Source organism: Ostrinia furnacalis, unplaced genomic scaffold (assembly GCF_004193835.3).
Source record: "Ostrinia furnacalis isolate ACB-3 unplaced genomic scaffold, ASM419383v2 OfSCF0447, whole genome shotgun sequence".
Taxonomy (NCBI): domain Eukaryota; kingdom Metazoa; phylum Arthropoda; class Insecta; order Lepidoptera; family Crambidae; genus Ostrinia; species Ostrinia furnacalis.
Genome location: NW_021130686.1, coordinates 185,386 through 209,610, shown reverse-complemented (window position 1 = coordinate 209,610; position 24,225 = coordinate 185,386). Strand labels below are relative to the sequence as shown.

At 40.7% G+C, this 24,225-nt stretch overlaps 1 protein-coding gene across 1 annotated transcript; it reads right to left on the bottom strand.

Moving 5' to 3' along the window:
* Positions 1-815: 815 nt before the first annotated feature.
* Positions 816-21,258, bottom strand: arr (low-density lipoprotein receptor-related protein 6). Its single transcript, XM_028321786.1, has 19 exons — positions 20,940-21,258; positions 20,610-20,833; positions 20,077-20,267; positions 19,664-19,954; positions 19,195-19,379; positions 18,118-18,347; positions 17,396-17,566; positions 15,276-15,509; positions 14,185-14,326; positions 11,304-11,468; positions 10,648-10,792; positions 9,956-10,083; positions 9,262-9,415; positions 6,024-6,094; positions 5,370-5,573; positions 4,574-4,810; positions 2,156-2,294; positions 1,779-2,054; positions 816-1,044 (listed from the first exon to the last, which is right to left on the bottom strand). Exons 1-19 carry the CDS (start codon positions 21,028-21,030, stop codon positions 816-818), a joined length of 3,507 nt encoding a protein of 1,168 aa, XP_028177587.1. The 5' UTR covers positions 21,031-21,258.
* Positions 21,259-24,225: the final 2,967 nt, after the last annotated feature.

Here is a 24,225-nt window from a genome sequence, read left to right as displayed (position 1 = left end):
GACACTCACCGGGTGCACGGCCACGGAGCCCACGAGGCGCGCCACGTGCGGCACGAGCGCGGCGGGCGCGTCGCGGCGGTGCAGCGGCAGGCGCATGAGCGCGCGCTCGCCGCCGCCCAAGTACAAAGCGCCGCCGTAAGCTGCTAGCGTGCCCACCCAGCCGCCCTGCCATACCACGCGTCTGGAATAAGGAAATAATAAATCAATACCCAAGTAGGCCTTGGATGCGCGCTTTTGTCTTGAGACACTGCGGTATTTCGAACGTGAGACGTAGTGGGGGCCTGCCCTACATCTCACATCCCAGGTGGATCGAATCTGGTGAGTCGTGGGAAGAACCTGGACGCGGGCAGCGCAGGAACTGTCGTTATGGTAATCCTTTGGGGAGGTCTTTTCCAACAGTGGACGTCATTTGGCTGAAACGATGACCTATGGACACTGCACTACGCGTCGATCATAAAACCCTACTCTTCCCATGGATGTCGTTATGGTGCGTCCACACTGGACAAACGGGCTCGCGCGGCAAACTCGACATCCTGCTCACTCAAGAGCAGGGTGAGCAGGATGACCAGCGTGCCGCGCGAGCCCGTGCGCCCAATGTGGACGCACCATAAGAGGTGACCGAGGGACACATACGAGTACGCGGACATCAAACTCGTTATGCTCCTGCAGTGGAACTAAATCAGTTGTATCGTGTAGCGTGTTGTATCGTGTACTAACTTGTTGAGCGTGTCCAGGTCGACGGCCAGTATCTGCCGGTTGACGGCCCAGTACACGACGGCGGTGGTCTGGTCGAGCGCGAGCGCGGAGGCGTTGTGTTATGTAGCGTGTTGCGTCGTGTAGCGTGTTGTATCGTGTACTAACTTGTTGAGCGTGTCCAGGTCGACGGCCAGTATCTGCCGGTTGACGGCCCAGTACACGACGGCGGTGGTCTGGTCGAGCGCGAGCGCGGAGGCGTTGGCGGCCCGCGCCAGCTCCACGCGGTCGGTGCCGTCTACGTTCGACCGCATTATTGCGCCTAGGCCCACGTCGTTCCATACTAGGAATCTGGAAACGATAAAATCATGTATAGCCTGCGAAATGGTTTGTTGCGAAATGAAACCTATTACAAACATAAAGGTTTTTGACTTTATAAATGGAAACCAAATTCAATATTCAATAACGGCTTCACCCGCGTGAAATGTAGTTTGTCACATATCGTCATAAATTATAGCCTATATGTTAATTTGGGTTATAAACAATAATACTGTAAAGTTTCATCAAAATCCGTTCAGTAGTTTTTGTGTGAAAGAGTAACAAACATCCACATAAACTTTCGCATTTATAATATTAGTAGGATTATGTCAAGTTTTGCAGATTGGAATTGGCTAGTTTTCCCAATATGCCTCAGATAACACATGGCTGTTCCGAGTCTCGTACATGGCTTACGCTACCACTGTCATTAGACTCCCCGCCGACTACAGACGGCCGATTCTATTTTGTGTGAAAAATCAACCGATACCAATGCGCTCACTTGCATACTTGTTTATACCAAAACCAATTAACAGCCCGATCCAACTATCGGCCGACAAAATTTCTATTTCTATAGTCTGCGGCTAGGCTTATGCCCATTTTCACCATCAATCCTTAATTTTTCAGTAACCTCTATGAAAACCAAATTCCTGTTATTTGTTACCATAGGGGTCACTTAAAAATTAGTGATTGATGGTGAAAGCGGGCATGAGTCTACTATTGATCGACTCATGAAAAAGTCTCAAAGAAGTATTAAAAAATGCACTAACCTTTTTGTCTGATGGAAAGCCAAATGTCTCGGTCTCATATTCTCTCCCCGCAATATGACTCCTACAGACGAGTTGTTGTCTATGGACGTTGCATTGATCGAGTCCGTGTCCAAACACGTCCAGTACAAGGCCCGTCCCAACACGTCCAAGACCATATGGAAGGGACGGGTGAGGTCTGAGACGACCGTGAACGAGTCTGTCAGAGCTGAGGTTGTGGAGTAAGAGATTGGGACCCGGCGTATTGAGTGGGAATCGTCGTCCATCCAGTATAACAATCTAGAACAAAAGTTACATAATAAGAAATCACATATCACAGTAGGACGAAACGTCGATTGCATCATATAAACAAAGGAAGTTAATTTTAAAGGGAAACTTACTTTTTCTCGGGATCATATTCGATGGCTTTAACATTCTTGAGTCCTAGCAAAGGGATGAAGGCGTCGTTGCACTCTCCGTTGGCAACCATAATCCTGCCCACTGCATTCTTCTGTGCGAAGAGCAGGAACTCTTCTGGTTCTGGGTAAGAAAAGGTATCGTTTGTACAGAATTTACTATTATAAGACTGGAGAACTTGTGTCCGAATTGGGTTGATAACTCAGAGTTGGCTCTCAATAGTAGCTGTATACCTGTTGCCTGCACAGGTGAGTTGCTGTATACCTGTAGCTTGCACATGGGAGTTTGCATTGCTATTAGGGGGCGTCCATAAATTACGTGAGACAATTTTGGCTATTTTTCAACCCCCCCCGCCCCCCTTGGTGAGATTTAGTGAGATTTTGCCTGACCCCCTCCCCCACCCCCTAATCTCACGTAATATTTAAAAACAATCCGAAATTTAATAGTTTTGGAGTAATTTAACTGACAAAGTTTTTTTTGTGTGCTTAGTGCGAGTTTGCATATTTACCGTTATCCCTAACGAGTGCANTTTAAAAACAATCCGAAATTTAATAGTTTTGGAGTAATTTAACTGACAAAGTTTTTTTTGTGTGCTTAGTGCGAGTTTGCATATTTACCGTTATCCCTAACGAGTGCATCAAAAAGATCTATAAAGTTTAAGATTTTAGTTCTTGAAAGTATCTGCTAGGGACGCTGTACAATCATCAGAGGATCGATATAAAGTCGCACTAAGCCCACTGATTAGGTACGAATAGATCCAGAAAAACACGTGTAGTGACAGCGGTTAGTACTAGGGTCCCATTGTTTTTTTTTTACAGAAGTACCTAGTCTAATTATTGTTCCTTTGTACATAATCTAGCAAAATCGATTTTGATAAAAAAAAAACTTGTTTTAAGGAACCCATAGTTTCGATATGTCTGTCTGTCCGAGGTTTTGCTTGGAAACTATTGGCACTAGAGAGCTGTAATTTTGTGGAGGTAAGTATGTATATTAATCACGCCAACAAAACGGTAGGACAAAATTTTGAAAAAACATTTTTTTATGGTAGCTCCCCTACATGTAAAGTGGGGATTATTTTTTTTTCATCTACTACACCATCGTGTAGGATATCGTTGGATGACTTGGGGGTTTCAAAGACTATTTTTCGATTTCGGGATCAGTTTGCAAACCATTAAATTTTAAAGTGACAATTTTTGTTCGAGCAGGGCGTCCCTCCCTCTCTAAAAACTAGACTGTTGGCTAACTATAACGTAGGGTAGTACTTTAGGGTAGGTCAGTTAGTTTAATAGTAATAGTCATTTAACTCATGTATTATAAAATTTCATACTTATCTAATAAAAATTCCTTAGAAAAAAATATTAAAAGCGACTTTAGATGAAGTAATTGCTTGCTTCTGAAATATATTTTGTTAACGACGGACAACTACGGAACCCTACACTGCGCGTGGCAGGACACGCACTTGGCCAATTTTTTTACTTAAGATTTAAACCCAGTTTTGTGGCAAACTCTATTTCTCTATTTCTTGCGGAAAAAATTACGTGATATTTCCTGAGACCCCCTCTCCCCCACGTGAGATTTAGTGAGATTTTTGTTGACCCCCTCCCCCCTCTAAAAGTCTCACGTAATTTATGGACGCCCCCTTACCTGTGCAGGTGAGTTGATGTATACCTGTCGCTAGCACAGGTGAGTTTCCATTGCTATTAACTGTGCAGGTGAGTTACTGTATACCTGTCACTTAGCACAGATGAGTTGCTGTATACCTGTTGCCTGCACAGATGAGTGGCTGTATACATGTAGCTTGCACAGGTGAGTTTCCTTTGCTATTACCTGTGCAGGCAACAGGTTACAGCAACGCACCTGTGCAGGCAACAGGTAGGTATACAACCACTCACCTGTGCAGGCAACGCCGTTGTCGACGCCGCACTGGTTGTGTACAGTGTCACTGGAGGCGCTCGCTGTTACCTGAGCAGGTGCTGTTACCTGAGCAGGTGCTGTTACCTGAGCAGGTGAGGTTGTCGCGCGCCAGGCGGTGGTGCGTGGGGCTGGCGCAGCGGTAGTCGGCGCGCGCGGGCAGCACGAGGCAGAGGTGCGCGCAGCCGCCGTTGTCGACGCCGCACTGGTTGTGTACAGTGTCACTGGAGGCGCTCGCTGTTACCTGAGCAGGTGCTGTTACCTGAGCAGGTGCTGTTACCTGAGCAGGTGCTGTTACCTGAGCAGGTGCTGTTACCTGAGCAGGTGCGGCTGTCGCGCGCCAGGCGGTGGTGCGTGGGGCAGGCGCAGCGGTAGTCGGCGCGCGCGGGCAGCACGAGGCAGAGGTGCGCGCAGCCGCCGTTGTCGACGCCGCACTGGTTGTGTACAGTGTCACTGGAGGCGCTCGCTGTTACCTGAGCAGGTGCTGTTACCTGAGCAGGTGAGGTTGTCGCGCGCCAGGCGGTGGTGCGTGGGGCAGGCGCAGCGGTAGTCGGCGCGCGCGGGCAGCACGAGGCAGAGGTGCGCGCAGCCGCCGTTGTCGACGCCGCACTGGTTGGCGCCGGCCGCGCGCGTGCGGTGGTACACTTTCAGGTCGGTTATGTAGTCGAGAGACGTGTGGATCGTCTTGCGGTCGGTGCCGTCCACCTTGTTTGCTACTTCGATGAGACCTGAGAGTGAGAATTAAAGTCAGCACACACTTAAAGCGATCCAGCGCGAAGCGGTCGCGGAGCGGTTCATGTCACACAGCGCTATCGCCCACTGCCCGCGGCAGTCGATAGCTTTCTCGCTTTCGGATCGCTCCGCGACCGCTTCATTTGTGTAAACGCTTGATCCAACCACTATAGTGATAGAATAAAGCGCCCGCTGTCGTCTTCGTTTAGTGGGGCACTCCCCGGAGTAGTTTATGGTAGCGATTTGCACTCGGCTGTTGAGTTCGAACAAAGCTTAGACAAATCAAAGAGTTGTTCGAAACACTCCCGATGATTTCTATTAATAAATACGATTTAAAATGTCTTCCGAATGAGGTACAATATGGCAGCGATACATTTCTATTTTGCTTTGACATTCATGGCGATATTAGTCGATTGCGTAGGCACATGTAGGTACATTGTTAGTTACATCATTTGCGCCTGGGCCACACACATAGCGCGAATCTTCGGATTATCGTGATGTGTGTGGGGAGGCAAAAGACAAATACATACAAGTACATTAATGCTTATAACTTACCAGTATTCCAATCTCCCCAGAACACCTTCTCTCCGTACAAAGTGAGCGCGTACGGCATAAGTATGTTGTCCGCTAATAACTTCCTGCCCGTGCCGTTGAGGTAGATATACTCTATGGCTGGGGGATCCAGCGCCGCCCAGTAGAGCGCGCGCTTGTCGTAGTCTATGGCCAGTGCGTGCACGCGGCCCACTTGTTCCACGAATACTGAAATATATTTATTATTTAACACTTAAAGGTATGTGATCTTTACTGTAAAAGATTGTGGCGACATCTATCGACGCGCCACTACAGACTAATAGTCTTCACCCAACAGATGGCGCTAACACATGAATTACTATGGCAGACACCACTGAGTTTACAAACCGCGTCGCGGTGTCAGAATTCTCTGTCATGACTAAATTATTGCTAAAGTTCCAAAATACTGAACTGTCCTATCCATGACATTGACAGTGGGGCGCCACCGTCAATACCGGATCGCTGTTTCCGATTTTTGCCATTTTGCAAATCATATAGTTGAACGATGGTAGCGCCCCCCTGTCCTTGAGTTTGGTGGGATATTTCAGCGTGGGTCATCTATATATTTAAGATCTTAGGGATTTTAATACTTAACAGCAACTATACCCTAGTTGCATAAATATCATTAAATAAACTGACCTGTAGGCGATGATCCATCCATGGCAGCCCGTTTGATGCTCTTGGACCCCAATTCTGACCAGTACATATAACTGTGGACAATGAAACACGTTTGGATAACGGCCGAATACTGAAACGCCATTTAAATATTTGACGGCTTCTCAAATAGTTAAGCAGCTCCTAAACTTACATTTCGCATACTCAAAACAATATCTGAGCAGTTCTCAATTTGTAAGCACCTCTCAAATTAAGTTGCACTTAAACGCCACTCAAATGAATTTTCGCATACTGAAACGCCATTCAACGCTAAGCATTACTCAAACAACTGTCAAATCGTCTTAAGCAGCTGTTAAATTTGAGAGTGCTTGCCCGGTATCTTAAATCCTATTCTTATACCTAAATCGACCTAAATAGTGGTAAATAATGTGTGTCATCGTTATCATTTCTTTCGAGCCTTGAGGAAATACCTAGATCTAATCGCAGGAACGCAATAAGGCTGAACGCTATTGAAAAATATTATTATAATGACATGCAATTCCGAGCGAGGTTCCGCGTCTCTAAAGAAACGGTGTTGTTTCTGGATTCATAATTTGGAAGCTTTTTGAAACCCCTCACCAAACGCCATACAACCAGTGGACCAAATACTTATTATAACCCTACTGTACTACGCAACGGGAAGTTATGAACGTGTACTAGGTGATATCTTCCACATCTAACAACCAACTGTGCATCGTATAGTGCACGAAGTAACAACCAAAATAGCTGCTATGAAACCGCAATACATAAACATGCCTATTTCTGAGGAATAAGGGGACATCGCATAGCAGCATTTCCAAGAGTTGTTGATTTGTCAATTTGATGCTCTGTCAACAATGATAAATGTCAATTGTGGTTACGTTTCGGTCCACGATCGCCACTTAATAGATTTCAACAATAAAAAGTATCACCTTTAAAATTATTTTTTTAATTAAATAAAAATGCAAGCATTAATTTTTTTATATGATAAAACGAGATTTATATATAATAGAAACTAAAAATAAACTGTTCTATGTTAAGTTGATTGAGTATATTTCCATAAAAGACAATACATAACCAAACGATGCTGCGTGTAATGGATAAAAGACGTAAAGTTATCATTTGTGTAAATGAAAACATACTTTTTTTGGTAAATGTTGCCATTATGTAAACATTTGAGAGCTGCTTAGCTGATCACGGCTTCAAATCCGTTGAGTAGCGTTTGAGAATACCATTTAAAATTGAAGGATACTTAAATTTAGGAGCCCGTCAGCTGAGTGACAGATTTGAGTAGTGTTTCAGTATTCGGCCGTAAGTGTAGTAAACAAACCCTGACACAATCAAAATTTTTGGACTTACCTCATTTGATTTGAATGACCAAAATGATTTCAAAACCTTTTTTCCACCCAAATCGTGGTATCACAACAATTTATTAGACGAAAATATTTGTTATTTTTTCATTTCACAAAATATACGACCTAAATGTCAATGTGACAGAGCCCACAAAGTTGTGGACGCTAGTTGGCGCTGTAATCGTGCACAGAGCCAATACACTCAGAAATAGGCATGTTTATGTAAAGCGATTTCATAGCAGCTATTTTGGTTGTTACTTCGTGCACTATACGATGCACAGTTGGCTGTTAGATGTGGAAGATATCACCTAGTACACGTTCATAACTTCCCGTTGCGTAGAACAGTAGGGTTATAATAAGTATTTGGTCCACTGGTTGTATGGCATTTGGTGAGGGGTTTCAAAGAGCTTCCAAATTATGAATCCAGAAACAACACCGTTTCTTTAGAGACGCGGAACCTCGCTCGGAATTGCATGTCATTATAATAATATTTTTCAATAGCGTTCAGCCTTATTGCGTTCCTGCGATTAGATCTAGGTATTTCCTCGAGGCTCGAAAGAAATGATAACGATGACACACATTATTTACCACTATTTAGGTCGATTTAGGTATAAGAATAGGATTTAAGATACCGCGCAAGCACTCTCAAATTTAACAGCTGCTTAAGACGATTTGACAGTTGTTTGAGTAATGCTTAGCGTTGAATGGCGTTTCAGTATGCGAAAATTCATTTAAGTGGCGTTTGAGTGCAACTTAATTTGAGAGGTGCTTAAAAATTGAGAACTGCTCAGATATTGTTTTGAGTATGCGAAATGTTAGTTTAGGAGCTGCTTAACTATTTGAGAAGCCGTCAAATATTTAAATGGCGTTTCAGTATTCGGCCGTTGGAAATGCTGCTATGCGATGTCCCCTTATTCTTCAGAAATAAGCATGTTTATGTAAAGCGATAATTTCATAGTAGCTATTTTGGTTGTTACTTCGTGCACTATACGATGCACAGTTGGCTGTTAGATGTGGAACTTGTGGAAGATATCACCTAGTAGTACACGTTCATAACTTCCCGTTGCGTAGAACAGTAGGGTTATAATAAGTATTTGGTCCACTGGTTGTATATCGTTTGGTGAGGGGTTTCAAAGAGCTTCCAAATTATGAATCCAGAAACAACACCGTTTCTTTAGAGACGCGGAACCTCGCTCGGAATTACATGTCATTATAATAATATTTTTCAATAGCGTTCAGCCTTATTGCGTTCCTGCGATTAGATCTAGGTATTTCCTCGAGGCTCGAAAGAAATGATAACGACGACACACATTATTTACCACTATTTAGGTCGATTTAGGTATAAGAATAGGATTTAAGATACCGCGCAAGCACTCTCAAACTTAACAGCTGCTTAAGACGATTTGACAGTTGTTTGAGTAATGCTTAGCGTTGAATGGCGTTTCAGTATTCGAAAATGCATTTGAGAGGCGTTTGAGGACAACTTAATTTGAGAGGTGCTTAAAAATTGAGAACTGCTCAGATATTGTTTTGAGTATGCGAAATGTAAGTTAGGAGCTGCTTAACTATTTGAGAAGCCGTCAAATATTTAAATGGCGTTTCAGTATTCGGCCGTTAATTCATCACGATTCAATGGTAATACCCTTCAACCAGTATACAGAAAAATAATTTTGAAACTTATGCCAATAAAGTTCAAAATTAGGTGGCACCAATTCAGTCACCGCCAGGTAATAGTGACTGAGTTTCTTGCGCTGCTTCTTCTCAGCACTGGCCCATTTATTGTCCCGAAGCAGTGGTAGGGTTAATATTGGGACGTGTACAAGTGCTTTTTAAAAGTCTATTTGCAAAAATAAATGAGTTTTATGAGTTTTTAAGGTTTAAACTTAACATACCCTTTTCTAGGATCCAAAACTATGCTCTTTGGTTTCTTGAGCCCCTGCCATATGAGCGTGCGGCGACTGGACCCGTCTAGGCGCGCCATTTCGATGCGCTGCGTGGCCGTGTCTGTCCAGTAGATGTTTTGACCCGACCAGTCTATTGCTAAACCTATAAAAAATATAGAATATTAATAGATATTGGATACTCTATGGAAAGAGTTGTTTGAAAAAAAAAATGTTATTATAAACTGTTGGTAGATTTTAATTAAACTTTTTTTTTTAAATTCAAATTATTTATTGCATCTCACATGGGTAAGGGTTTCAGTTGATTTTGAACTTTATTAAAAAATAGTAAGGTTTAAAGTGTCTTGGCAGGGGGTGCATGGAGGCAGAGGAAACACCGCAGCATGTGCTCATGGAGTGCAGTAGCGTGGAAGAACAACGGGCTCAATTTCTTCGATCACCGTCGTCGCTACAGGAAGCCTGCAGCAGCCTGGACGGGCTGCTCGCCTTCTGGGGGGATCTGGGGTGGTTGGAGTAGGAAGATAAACCACAAATCGCGCACAATGGCCCTATCATGAGGCTAAGTGCGGTATTCGATTGCCCTGCAAAACTAACTAACTAAAGTGTCTTGGAAACATTCATGAATTTGGGGCAGGTAGATCTGTTAAAGATTGAACTAGCCTTTAAATATACATAACGTCCATACCTTCTACGATTCCCATCCATTCCAGGATTCTCTCCAGATTAGACCCGTTGATCGAGCATCGATTGATTGTCTTGGTCTTGCTGTCCGACCAATATATCTTGGATCCTGCTACATGGACTTCCAGAGCACTGCAATAAGTCATAAAATAATTCAAATTTTTAACGATTTTTCTGGTAAGATATCATTTCTTTGCTGTCTATGGTTAATTGTACAAACTTTATTAAGCATAAATTGCATTATAAATTGTACAACACTCGATTTGGAATACTTGATGTCTCAAACAATGGCTTTATTCGAGCTAGAAAATTTTGATAAAATATTAATTTAACCTAGGATTGCCAAACCTTGAGTTAACGAGACGACAGACAGACTAATAATCGATGTTATACAGGGTGTTAGGTAAATGGGTATATGAGCCGACACTAGCCCATGTTAACATGGTCATATAAATGGTATGGTGTAGTCAGAAAATTGATATCTTCATTTTAATTATTTTAATTTTCATACAAATCAGATTTTATAAAATTTATTTTGTATGAAAATAAAAAATAAAAAAATGATGTTATCAAATTTCTGACTTCACCATACCATTTATATGACCACCATACATTCATCCGTGTCAAAGCGTCGATGAGACGTCACGGCAGCCTGATGCGCAGTTAACTAGATCGGGTTATAGTTATTTAACTCACCTCACTTCCTTCAAGTCTTTTATGGGTAAGACCGCGTCGTTGTTTTCATTCTCAACGCTGATACGGCCGATGACGTTTTTGCGACTGTACACAAGAAAAGCTTCTGGCTCCGTGCAACTCTTTCTGTCACTGCCCAATTCCAGACCTAAAGAAAAATGAATATATTTTTAATTAATTGACCGAAAATTGGAAAGCATTTTCCGTTTTCAGCTCATTCGCCCTTCGCTGGTGTAAGTACATCGATAAATTATCTAATTTCCATCGATGTTGATGTGATAGTGAACTGTCGATAGTTGCCCATGACAGCAACTCTTGAGTGAGTAGAATTTTCTTAAAGGTTACTGAACCTTTGTTTGTCACCTGTCATCCGCTTTGCAATGGAGGGAAGTCGAACCTTAACTTCGATCTCCTCCTATGTTCTTCTGATTAATTTTGTTACGGGTCCAATGACAGTTTAACTTTCCCCCAGGACAAACTTGACCTTCACTGGTTGAGTTTTTATTGGCGGTCAAGCTGTAGATAGATCCTGGCTACACAGGAGTTGCAGTGGTGGGAACAAGAGGTGGGAATAGTCCCGTTGAGTGAATAAAAGAGACAGAGATTTTCTGTTCAACTCACAATTTTCAATAGATGGAATAATAATGTGTGTATCTTACCCAGAGGACAACTGCACACGTAATCCTTGGGCCTATTGAAGCACAGATGCGAGCAACCTCCGTTCTCATCAACGCACGGATTGTGACCGAGCGGCTCGCCCACTCGGAATGCTTTCACGCCCATCATATTGGCCAATTGTTCCACTACTGGCTGTCTTTCTATACCTGAACAAATGAGATTCGATGAGTAAATAAACAGATAATATGTTAAGTAAATAGGCCTGCCCACCAGTGTTGCCAGTTTTTTTTTTCGCCAAGTCGGGACTTTGGTACTTTTTGAGTGAAAATAGCGGGATTCTTCCGTCAGAAGCGGGACATAGTAAAAAAACGTATACAACGTGTCCCAAAATTCAAGGATAAGCCGGCGCCGCAGGATGGACATAGTCATGACTACTTTAGGAAAAATAAGAAAAAAAATGTATCTTAATTATTTTTTAAGTTACACAATAAATTATGAAATTCTTCGAAAATTGACACCCCTTATGATATTTTACATTACCACGACCACTATTTTTTTGTTTGTATCGGCAACTTAAATAGTGCTGCTGTTCACTCCAATTCTTAAAACCCCCAGAATCCTTGCAGTTTTTACACAAAAGTTAATCAAAATATGATATTTCCTTAAAATTTTGAACGATTTTTACTTTCACTCTACTTTGACTCGTCGTTTTGTAAAAAAAAAGTATGAACACTACTGCGGCAAGTTTTTTATAAAGTTGACGCAACTATCCAAGATTCCAAAATGGTATAATACTCTAAGAAAACTAGTCGCAAAAAAGATATGCGTACCATTTTTACAAGCACTTCGCTTGTTAATTAGTATGGGATAAATCTTGCAATTAAATTTAAAACCAGTTCTCCTCAACCAATTGAGCTGAAATTTGGTATACTTATGTAAGTACGATGACATTGCAATATTATGGTATCATTGAGCTGGATGGAGTCTGGAGGTGGCCATAGGAACTTCTAAACGAAACGGCGGAATCGCATCTAGTTTGGGTTCGTTGGATATCTTTTCGAGCACTTTAGTGCTAGATGATGTCCAGGGTCCTGATGATGAAGTCAAGAGGTGGCCAGGAGCTGGCCAAAGGAACTCCTAATCGAAATGGCGGAAGATTATCGAGTTTGGGTTCGTTGGATTTGACTTCCCGAGCACTTGGACCATGAGATTGAGAAACAACTAAAAAGTGTAAAATAAAGTTATAAAAAAAAAAAACTTTTTTAAAAACAAGCATTAATGCGAAATTTTACGAAAGAATTTAACGATAAAAATAATTGTATGCAAGGTTCAAATAATTTCAAAAGTTTGTAGCGCAAACAGAAAAAAAGAGGAATAAATTCCATGCGCGATTATAACTTTATTTTAAACTTTTTAGTTGTTTCTCAATCTCATGGCCCAAGTGCCCGAGAAGACAAACCCAACGAACCCAAACTCGATAAGCTTCCACTATTTCGTTTAGGAGTTCCTATGGCCAGCTCCTGGCCACCTCTTGACTTCATCATCAGGATCCTGGACATCATCTAGCACCAAAGTGCTTGAAAAGACAAATCTAACGAACCTAAACTAGATGCAATTTCGCCGTTTCATTTAGAAGTTCCTATGGCCACCTCCAGACTCCATCCAGCTCAATGATACCATAATATTGCATTGTCATCGTACTTACATAAGTATACCAAATTTCAGCTCAATTGGTTGAGGAGAACTGGTTTTAAATTTAGTTGCAAGATTTATCCCATACTACTAACAAGCGAAGTGCTTGTAAAAATGGTACGCATATCTTTTTTGCGACTAGTTTTCTCAGAGTATTATACCATTTTGGAATCTTGGATAGTTGCGTCAACTTTATAATAAACTTGCCGCAGTAGTGTTCATACTGTTTTTTTACAAAACGACGAGTCAAAGTGGAGTGAAAGTAAAAGTTTAAAATTTTAAGGAAATATCATATTTTGATTAATTTTTGTGTAAAAACTGCAAGGATTCTGGGGATTTTAAGAAGTGGAGTGGACAGCAGCACTACTTAAGTTGCCAATACAAACAAAAAAAACAGAAGTATTTGAAAAATTGTAGTCGTGGTAATGTAAAATATCATAAGGGGTGTCAATTTTCGACGATTTTCATAATTTATTGTGTAACTTAAAAAATAATTGAGATAGATTTTTTTTCTTATTTTTCCTAAAGTAGTCATGACTATGTCCATCCTGCGGCGCCGGCTTATCCTTGAATTTTGGGACACGTTGTATAATCAAAGGTTTTCAAATATTTATCTTTTTACGTGACAATAGATAGCAAAAGTAGCCATTGAAAATGTATTTTAACAAAAAAATAATATTTGAAATCAGATTTACTTTATCGTTAAATTCGTCTAGAATAAAAAAAAAAAACTAAATTAAAAAAGTTTTATTCTTTAGAATAATATGGCGTTTCAAACAATGGCCTGGCGAAGTGAGTGACTCTCTCCGAAAAGCGGGACCGAGCCTGTCCCGCGCGGGACATTTAAATTTGATTTAAAAATCGGGACGTCCCGCCAAAATCGGGACGTTTGGCAACGCTGCTGCCCACACTACGACTTCTGGTTCGTCACTCGAGAACTTTTCTGCCCCAGCGGCCATCAGCTCTGCGAGCTATGTGCCCCGCCCACTGCCAATTGATTTTAGCTATTCTGCGGGCTATGTCAGTCACTTTGGTTCACCTGCGGATCTCCTTATTTCTGATTCGATCACGCAGGGAATTTCAGGGAAACTCTAAGCATAGCACGCTCCATCGCCATCGCCAAGTATCATAAAGTCTATTGAGGTATTGAGTGCACTGCGGTAAGGTGTACTTTCACCAAGAGCAATTAAGTAAAACGCAAATATGGGAAAAACTTAATAAAATTCTCACCAGTAACTTTATTTATACGATCTAATGAGCGCCTTTGCATATCGGTCCAGTACAGGTGTTCGCCGAGTAAGGTCAGTCCGAAGATGTGCAAAATGTCACTGCTGTGTAGTTCCTTGCGGTTGGTGCCGTCCATGTTGCAAACCTAAAAATATGTGAATATTGTTATAGGACATCATCATCTTTTTTTTTCATCCTGTATTTAAGGGGTACATTTTCTCATTTCAATGGTACAATACAAAAAACTTTCATGTTACATTCCTGAGTATATTTTTGATATTATGTCTAGATAAATTAGCACGTCACTACCTTGTTTAATATACCACGCAATCTTGTATACCCATTCTTATAAGATACACCATACAAGAATGCATGGTAAATTCAGTGAACTGCTCCTGAATCGAATGTACCTACTACTACTATTTCTATTTATTTATATTAACCGGCAGACAGTGGTGACTGAGTTTGTTGCGGCGCTTCTTCTCAGCACTTGCCAAATGTTGGTCTCGAAGCGCTGGTAGGGTAAAAAGATTATGAGACATGTAGAGGCTCCTTAAGAGCAAAATGACGATTTGTAAGAACTATTTATTAGTCCAAACAAATAAAGAAATTTTGACTTTGACTTTGACTATGTTCAAGTAAACGTTTTTGGACAATTTGCTTTCAGTCGTTTGTCGTGAAAGGTTACAGGTTACAGTAAAAAAAGTTACAGCTCGCAATGAGTGACATACCTAATGCCATCGATAAACTACATACACATGACGTGTAGTGAAGTTACAAATAATAGTTCTATGCAATGTGTAGTCAGTGTGCTTACCATGAGTTTACGTTAGGTGTGCTCGCTAGCGACTGCGTAAAAAAATGACATTTAAATGTATGACATATTGTGCAGCGCCCCTAGCGGCTACTTTCAAGAAATAAAATCTTCATAGAATTTTTTGACGTATTCGCTAGCGAGCTCACCTAACGTAAACTCATGGTAAGCACACAGGTGTGATTGAGCGAAGTCAAATACCTGCTTTGTATTGCATGAAAAAGTCACGTTTAGGCCCGGTATCCACCAATGCAGAGCGGAGCGAAGAAGTTACGCTTACCTCAATCTTGTGCGTCCTAGCGTCTCCCCAATACAGCTTATTGTTCACCGTGTCCAAAGCGATCCCATTAGGCCACGTGAGTTTCTCGGACACAAGCAGCAGTCGGCCCGTCCCGTCTAAGTTGGCGCGTTCTATCTTCGGCTTCTTTTCGTTCCAGTCCGACCAGAACATCCAACCGGCTGTGGGGTGTAGCGCTATGGCGCGCGGGTCGTATAGCTCGTCGTGTATTATCACCTGTTTTGGAATGACGTATGAGCTTATGTAACACTTTTTATATGGTAAAAATGCGTAAATCTTAGTAATTATTCAAGTCAATCAAAAGGACATGATCAAGTGACAATAATTCATCTATGTAGGTGACACAGCCAGTGTTATCTATCCATTTACGTTTTTGCTCTCGCTCTCATCAAATGGTGATTCTTTGCTATAGAACGAGACGACATGACCGGAAATGGGCAGTAAACACTGTTGCCGATAGTACTTTTAAAAACCGCCGCATGAAATAGACAATTTGTCACTATTCCCCAATAAATCGAAATCACAATCAAACAAACACTTCATTCTAGCCTTAAAAACTTTTACCTGTAAATAAGATTTTTGGTTGCATTGTAATTGAAAAGAGTAGTTTAATTGAGTTGCTAAAATAGTGCCATCACTTGCTTGTATTGCCATACAAAATCTATGGGAGTCTTGTTTGGACAGTTTTAAAAAGTACTTCAAAGAATTGACTTTTCCACCACCAATCAACTGTGATTGGTGGTTTTGGTGTCAACTTGTGTCAACACCTCTATTGGACAGTGTGGTTACAATAGAATGGTTAGTAGAAATTATTTTCAAAAATGTTATGGCGGTTATTTGCTTCCCACATGAATAGGCACTCTTAAATGTCCGTGAAAATTATGTGTATGGTAGATAAATCGGTAAAACGAGATAAAATAATTGACATAACAAATGGGCGTTGAAATCTTTTAACTATACAGAGTTTTAATTATCAGCAAAATGGTCGGATTTGTGATTCTTGATTATGATAAAATAGTGTCTGTAGACTAAAAAAGTAAGCCAAGCCTTTAAGTTTGTAATTCGTTTATGGGAAAACATATTAAATAAATTAATTAATAAACACACTTTTTAGTAGATCTGCCTATTCAAAAATTCAAATCCCAGAAAAAGACTGACATTGCACAATTACTGTAGATCTGCCTATTCAAAAATTCAAATCACAGAAAAAGTCTTATTATTAGACAATATTGGCTTACATTTTTGTGCCGAAGCAGTAAGTAGAACGTAAAAATTATACTACGACGTGTAAATAGGCTTTATAAAAGCGCATTATTTTATGCTATCTGTGTTAAACTATAAGATGTATGATTTAAGAAAACAAAATAAAAACATAAATTGCAAACATAATTATTATATGACCTTTTAGAATATAAAAAACCAACTATTGTATCCTCAGATCATAGAAAGAGAATAGATATGAAGTCGCGCGTAACTACAACGAGAACCAGTGTCCCCACATTTCCCCCACCACAGCTCCCACACACACATTCAACTGTGTAAAAACAAAGCGACTGAGAGTCTACGACAACATGTGCAACCGGCTTAAAAGTGCTGTGATTGGCCAGAAGGCGTGCCTTATGGCCAATCAATGGCCGCGTGACGTGACGCACACTTTGAAAAAAGCAATTAGAGAGAAGAAAGATAAAATGGAGTCGATAAGATATCGATACTTTAAATCCTGGGGGCAAGGCTCGAAATTGGTTTAAAAAATTCACGGCACTGAATTCGTTCGTAAAAATGTTTAGTTTTTTTTATTTATAAGCAAAATACCAATGGATTTGCAATACTTACATGTGGTAAATGACTTCATTGTTCCTGTAGTTCTTCGTTTCACTTATGTTATTGCACGTTACGACGCATTATCCAACAATATCGGAGAACATTTCCTCAGTACGACTGAATCGCGACTAACCTGGCGTCGCGGGCGATGTTCGTTTCTGGGCATATCGCGGAGACACGCGCCACGCCCCCGTTTCACATCTATTCCCTTCTATGATCTGAGATTGTATCTGAGTAAAAAATTCAAATAAACTTTAGTTATTGTATATTTTATGACTCACCTTTTTAGAGCTGCCGTCAAGTCGGGCCACACTGATGGTGTCGGTCACAGGGTCGGTCCAGTAGATGTTCCTGGCTAGAGGGTCGATGGCAATGCTGTCGGGCACGCCGGTACTGTGGATCACTACCGACTGCTCGCTGCCGTCTAGCCGTGCCCGGGATATTGTTTTTGCCTAGAATTGTAGCATTTGCTGTGTTATCCGAAACTTTTTTTTTAAATTAGTAATTTATACTGCACAAATTAAGTACTAATGGTTCCGTTAACCCCTCGTGGTAAGCTAAATGTTATGAGTGGGTTCACCACAATAGTCAAGCCTCGCCGCCGCGGCGACGGGATTCGAAACCGCGCTCCTCGGATTTCGAGAGACTCTGGGCTATATTTCAGCGGGACACCATGGCGGCGCAACCAGTCGCCGCTACCAACAAAATGTATACAGCTTTGCGCAACCAAACGGACACCAGGTGAGTAACTCTCTATAGAGTTGTATACGTTTTGTTGGTAGCGGGCGACTGGTTACGCCGCCATGGTGTCCCGGTGAAATATAGCCCTTAGACTTTGACTGTGTCTCATCAAAGATCAGGGCTGGCACATTTCGGTCATAGACTGATGTCTAATGACAATGATGATTCTTGATTATTTAGTCTCCACTGCAGAATGAAGACCCTTTCTAATTTACTAGAGGAAAATGGAAAATTGAAATAGTGAAGATAGTATGATACTCACCAAGCTATCAGCCCAGTAAATGTACTCAGTCTTTGGGTCAAAATCCACCGTCAGAGCTCGCTTTAGGTCTTTCAGTGGCAATGTGTACGGTGTGAAGTCTGGTGAGTCGAGTGATATCTTCGATATCATGGAACGTTGCGCCACAACGAGCAATGACTGAGGACTGTTGTAACAAGTGGTGTTGCTGTTCTCTTTGAGCTTTGTGCCAGTCGGACAGGAACAAACATAACCTGCGAAGATGAAATATGTACAACTCAACTCATTACAGTACCTAATTGGTAATAATTAATAAACTATAGCTATATCTTTTGTTGGTATACGCCGATACGTTATCAATAACCATTATTTACGCCGATAATTAACTATTGTTTTAAATTAATTAAAAACATGTTTCATTTGAACATTACACCTCATCGACCTGCTCTAGTGGTTCCAGACTATAAAGACAGCGGCCGCGGGTTCGATACCCTTAGGGTAGTTTCAGGCTTGCGTTTTTTCTGCGTGTAATTCCATACGCGTTATACGCACGCTATTTATCGCGCTTCAATAGATTGTGCAAGCATTATTTTATGCGTTGCGTCCGTTCATCACTCAAACCCGCATTACATGAATAAAATTTGTTTTGTACAATTAAAACGCTCTACATTAGTTTAAAATGATTATGAAAGACTCATAAAAACGCTGCTCTGAACCTCATGAAGCAAATTTTTATTTGATAAACTTGAGCAATGTAATAATAATTTCTTTGTTTAACATCGTTTTCTGTCCGCGATCAAATTAATTGTCTAGATATTGGTGGAAACTTGTAATTGGCTTTACTTGAATTATAAACACTACTGTAATATGTAGCTGTAAGTTTTCCTAGAAATGTAAAATAAAATAAAAAATAATAATTTACTTTTATCATAATTTTATTAGTACCTTTCCAATAGAAAACTAAAATGAAATAACATTGAGCCACTAGCAAGTAGCAATATGATTGAATAGGCCTATCATTAAATTGCAAGGTGCAGTTATGTTAAGAAAATGTCAAAACTATGTGGTATGTAGTCAAAAAACAAACTTCTCTCAGCTTACCTGGCTCATTAGGCGACAGAAGACACAGATGCGAGCAGCCGCCATTATTGTTTTTGCACGGATAGTCCCCTGTCGGCATGAGCTGACGACTCGCGTCATACACCTTGATGTCAACAGGGACAGGGTCCGATTTGACCAGCAATTTTATGGGGCCATTTGTTGTCATGTCCCATCCATATATTGACCTGAATGTAATGTTTATTTGTATGTAATAAAACAGTTACCAGTGTTTTGATATGAACTCCCTGGCTAGTATCAAAGTTCATGGATTTGATAGTAATGTTAAATAAAGTCACTGATATCCCAGTATTATATACTATGCACAATAATTATTCAGTGGAGAGTGAAGTCATTAATGGAGAAAATATTCTGAACTATTTTGGTAAAGTTAATGATAGTTAATAAGTCAAATTATCACTGTTTGTTTTCCCAATAAAGTAAAATAAAATAAACAAAAATAATACATTACCAATTTTTCCAGTCAGTCCAGTAAAATTTGTCACTGAATATAGTTAAAGCGTAAGGGTATTCAAGGCCTCCTTTTACTATGCGTCTCCTATTTTCCCCGTTGAAGTCTATTACGTCTATAAAATGCAACTTGGCGTCTACCCAAAAGATGAGATTGTTATTGTAGTCTATGGTTATGCCGTTGGGCCAAATGATATCGTCCTTCACTATTATCTTTCGTGTTTTGGGGTCGCCATTCATACCAGCTTTTTCTATTTTGGGCTCTTCCCCCCAGTCAGTCCAAAACATTAATCTGAAAATAAAATTTAGATAGTAATTGACTCATTAGTCCCAAAACTCAAACTTTTTTTCTTTCATTCAGTTTTCACTTAAAAATTGAGTTTTGGTACTTGGTATTAATAGAAAATATATTACCCTTCTTTAGGAACTACAGCTATAGCTCTGGCCAAGTCTACCTCGGACCAAAACAACACCTTTCTATACTTCTGCTCTATACTTATCACTTCTATTCTGTTGGTTTCTCCGTCCGTCCAATATATTTTTTCTGTGTACCAGTCTATTGCAATGCCAGTTGGCGTTATCAGTCCTTCTGATACTATTCTCATCTGGAACACAAAAAAGTTATTTATTAAAAGGTGTGTACTTTAAAATACATAACAATAAAACACATTATGCTGTTTTTAGTATTGATTTAATTTAAGCTATTCTCATTTAGAATATAAAATAATTAATAACTAAATGTGGCTGATTATCATCATAATTCATTAACTGTGTGTATAATACAGAAAATTCCACATTTTGGAGTTTTAAATTATTCATGTTTTTGATGCAGATTGTTTTATAAGAACAGTAAAGAGCAAAATTGTATTACTTTTAAAAGCTTGTGTGGCCTTTCATATCACACAATGACTTGATTAATTTTGTAAAAGTTGAAATTAAAAACTTACTTTTTCTCCTGAATAAGTTTCGTTGTAGTTCATACATTGTATAAGTTCAGCTGTCTGGTCAGACCAACAGATTAAATTTTTCCTATGAATAAAATCAACAGCAGACCCTTGTTCCAAGCCTTTGACAATGGCATTGGCTTTGCTTAGTCTTGAAATGTTCGCTACTCGAATGTCTGATGTAGTTGAATATAAGAGTATGGGATTACTAGCTACCGAGTAATAACCTGGAAAACACAATCAAATTAATTGACTTGTTTTTTTGGTGTACCTTCAAACCACCACTACAACTTGGTGCCAATAGATTTGAAGTAATTTATCAATGCAACTAACCTTTCAACTGTAGAAACATCAACAAACAAAATATGTGAACAACATTTTGTATTATTTTGTCCGCGTGAAGTATTCTTCGCCGCTTTGTCATAATGAAAACAAATGAAGATCCGCTAGAGTTAGCATGTGTTTGTTTTAACTAAATTATTACACTAATAAAAGGCACGGATAGAAAACGAACGTTGTATCATTTCTGTAAACCAGTGTATACTAAACAACAACCACTATCTAACATTATTTACAGTTAACTAGGCAGTGAACAAATATTTTTATTGCAATTCCTCGAAATCACTCAAATCACTCAGATTATCGCTTTTTTTTATTTTCAAGCAACAAAATCGTCACAAACGACGCAGGAATTTATTTTATATACTGGCAACTTTTCATATGTCATGTCAAATTTTATTGCCATACTGAAAAAAGAATTTAATGCAATGGTTAATTACGCGACTTTATTACAACGTTATTATTAACGATTAGAGATTGACTTATTAAATTATTTATTAATATACAAGCATATTATTTTGAATAAACAATCATAATACAATAGCATTTTTTCTTTATTATCCTTTTTCTCTCGTGCAACAGTTAGGCGGTTATCACACTGCGCCGCGCGGGGTGACAGATTTAATAATTGTACACACTGTCAACGCGTCCGCGCGCGTGATTTTTTATATGAAATCACGCGCTGGCAATCAATCAATCAATAATCGCCTTAGCGATCCCACGCACTGGACAGCGTGGCTATTGCAGTCAATCTGATATGAACACCTTAGATGAACCCTCTTGGCTGCCTAATGCACGGGCTCCCTTATAGACCGTCATCTGCGGCAGCCAGGCTGCCTAGTGCGTGGGAGGCCTTATGCTTATGAATTAGAGCGTGCGCGCACGAGTGACTTTTTTGTCTCCGTAATAGTATAATTTACACACCTTACTAACTTTTGAATAACTTTTACACCTTTGTAAAGAAAAAAAGATATTTACTCTCACGGTGACAAAAGTCAATCAAAAGCCAGACGTATGATGCGGGCGGGACTTCGTTCTTCGCCATTGTTGTGGCCGTTGTTAGGCAGAGGTAGTAAGTCTACACCTATGCCCTCGTACGTCGCACCGGTTTGCTGCCCTTAATACCATACGATGCTCAAGATTGGAATAAAATTCAATCTTAAGTTATAATGAATTAAAACATTTATAAAAGTAACAAGCATCCAGAATAGACGTGCGCGCCGGTCGAAAAAAATCGGGCGGCGGCGCGCCACGAAAAAATCCACGGCGGCGGCGGCGTAACGCCGGCGGCGTGGGATTTTTCAACTTTGCATAATAAGACGTATAATGAAAAACCACCCTTAAACGAAAGAACTTTATTAAGTAAACTAATAATATGACTCAATTACTTTTCTTGACAGAAATATTTTGTTTGCAACTTTTATAGTTGTCGTGCACAAAAAATATTTTATTCATCCTAAATGGACTCAGCCGGGACCTTTTGGCTGTTAAAAGCAATCCAGCAACCGAAATCACTCTTTCGCTCGGAGTGCTGGTTGCTGGAATGCATAACAGAGCCTGTGCTAATGACGATAAACGCGGGTAGGCAGATTGTCTGGTTTGCCAGTAGGACAAGATGTCCCCGTCTTCAAGTTTCGCAGGATCACTAAAATCAAGTGGCAGTGGGCGGGGCACATAGCTCGAAGAGCTGATGGCCGCTGGGGAGAAAAGTTCTTGAGTGGCGACCACGAGCCGGAGGACGTAGCGTGGGCAGGCCTCCCACTAGGTGGAAGACGTTCTGGTGAAGGTCGCGGGAAGTGCCTGGATGCGAGCGGCACAGGACCGGTCTTTGTGGAAATCCTTGGGGGATGCCTTTGTCCAGCTGTGGACGTCTATCGGCTGAAACGAACGAACGAACGAGCTTCTTCCTGGTGACCCTGGTACCTCTAGCATGAACAACTTTCGTCTTCGAATCGTTTGCGTATTCGACGAAATTCGATACTCGACCTTCGAATTAAACCATAACGTAACAATTTTGATTCTCAAAATAAGTTTCACTGCGTTCCAAAACAGAAGAAAAATACCACACAGAATGGAAAAATAGCGAAGGATGCAGGCAAACAAAAGATGCGGTTCCGGACGTATCGAAAAAGTTCTCCCGCAGCCTCACCAGACTAAACAGGGACAGCATCCGCAAGGTCCTGAGTGTCATAACCGGACACTGTATGCTAAACAAGCACTTACACAACATAGGTGTTACAGACAGCCCACTGTGCAGGGGGTGCATGAAGGCAGAGGAAACACCGCAGCATGTGCTCATGGAGTGCAGCAGCGTAGAAGAACAACGGGCTCAATTTCTTCGATCACCATCGTCGCTACAGGAAGCCTGTAGCAGCCTAGACGGGCTGCTCGCCTTCTGGGGGATCTAGGGTGGTTGGAGTAGGAAGATATACCACAAATCGCGCACAATGGCCCAATCATGAGGCTAAGTGCGGTATTCGATTGCCCTGCAAAACTAACTAACTACATACTAACTAAAAACCATTTCTCATACTAAGTTCACTTTACGACACGTTCACAAGGGCGCTGTTGTAGTTTTCGTACTGAATCTTTTGATGGCGATTCGAATACGCAAACGATTCGAACTCGAAATTTTTTTAGTGCTAGCCACACTGGTGTAATAATGGTTGATTATGTTCGTAGTAAGGGATTAATTCTTTAGTATATTCTGCCAAGAAGCCAGCTGGAGTTAATTCGTTAGCAGTCAGATAGAGGTCAACTTCTCCAAGCTTCATAAACCTACAGTCTAATAATGCATCCATGATCGTTTTCATCTTCCTCTATCACTTGAGAAACAGTCTCCAAAGAGCTTAAAAACTTTTGTTCATTTTCTGCCTCTTTCTCCAATTCTGGCAAACGATACCTGACTGTTTTTACTATTTTCTTACATTTCGTCACAAGACTTAAAACTTCGGGTGTTTTCTTTATTCCATCAACCGTAACTAAGTTTATGGAGACCGTGCCCTAGGCAAAGATGGTTGTCAATATCTGCCCGCTTTACATTAGATTGATTTTAAACTTGTACTCTCTTGCGGGTTTTGTCTCGGCGCGAATTTTAAACTACCGGCGGCGGCGGCGGCGGCGCGCTGACTCCTTATGGGGCGGCGGCGCGCCGCGGCGGCGCGCACGTCTAATCCAGAATAGGGTAAATTATTTGAAACTTCAGTAAATATAATTTGCCTTTTATGGAATTAACCCCCTTAAAAACTTAATTAGGCGCGGAAATACATGTAGGTAAGTG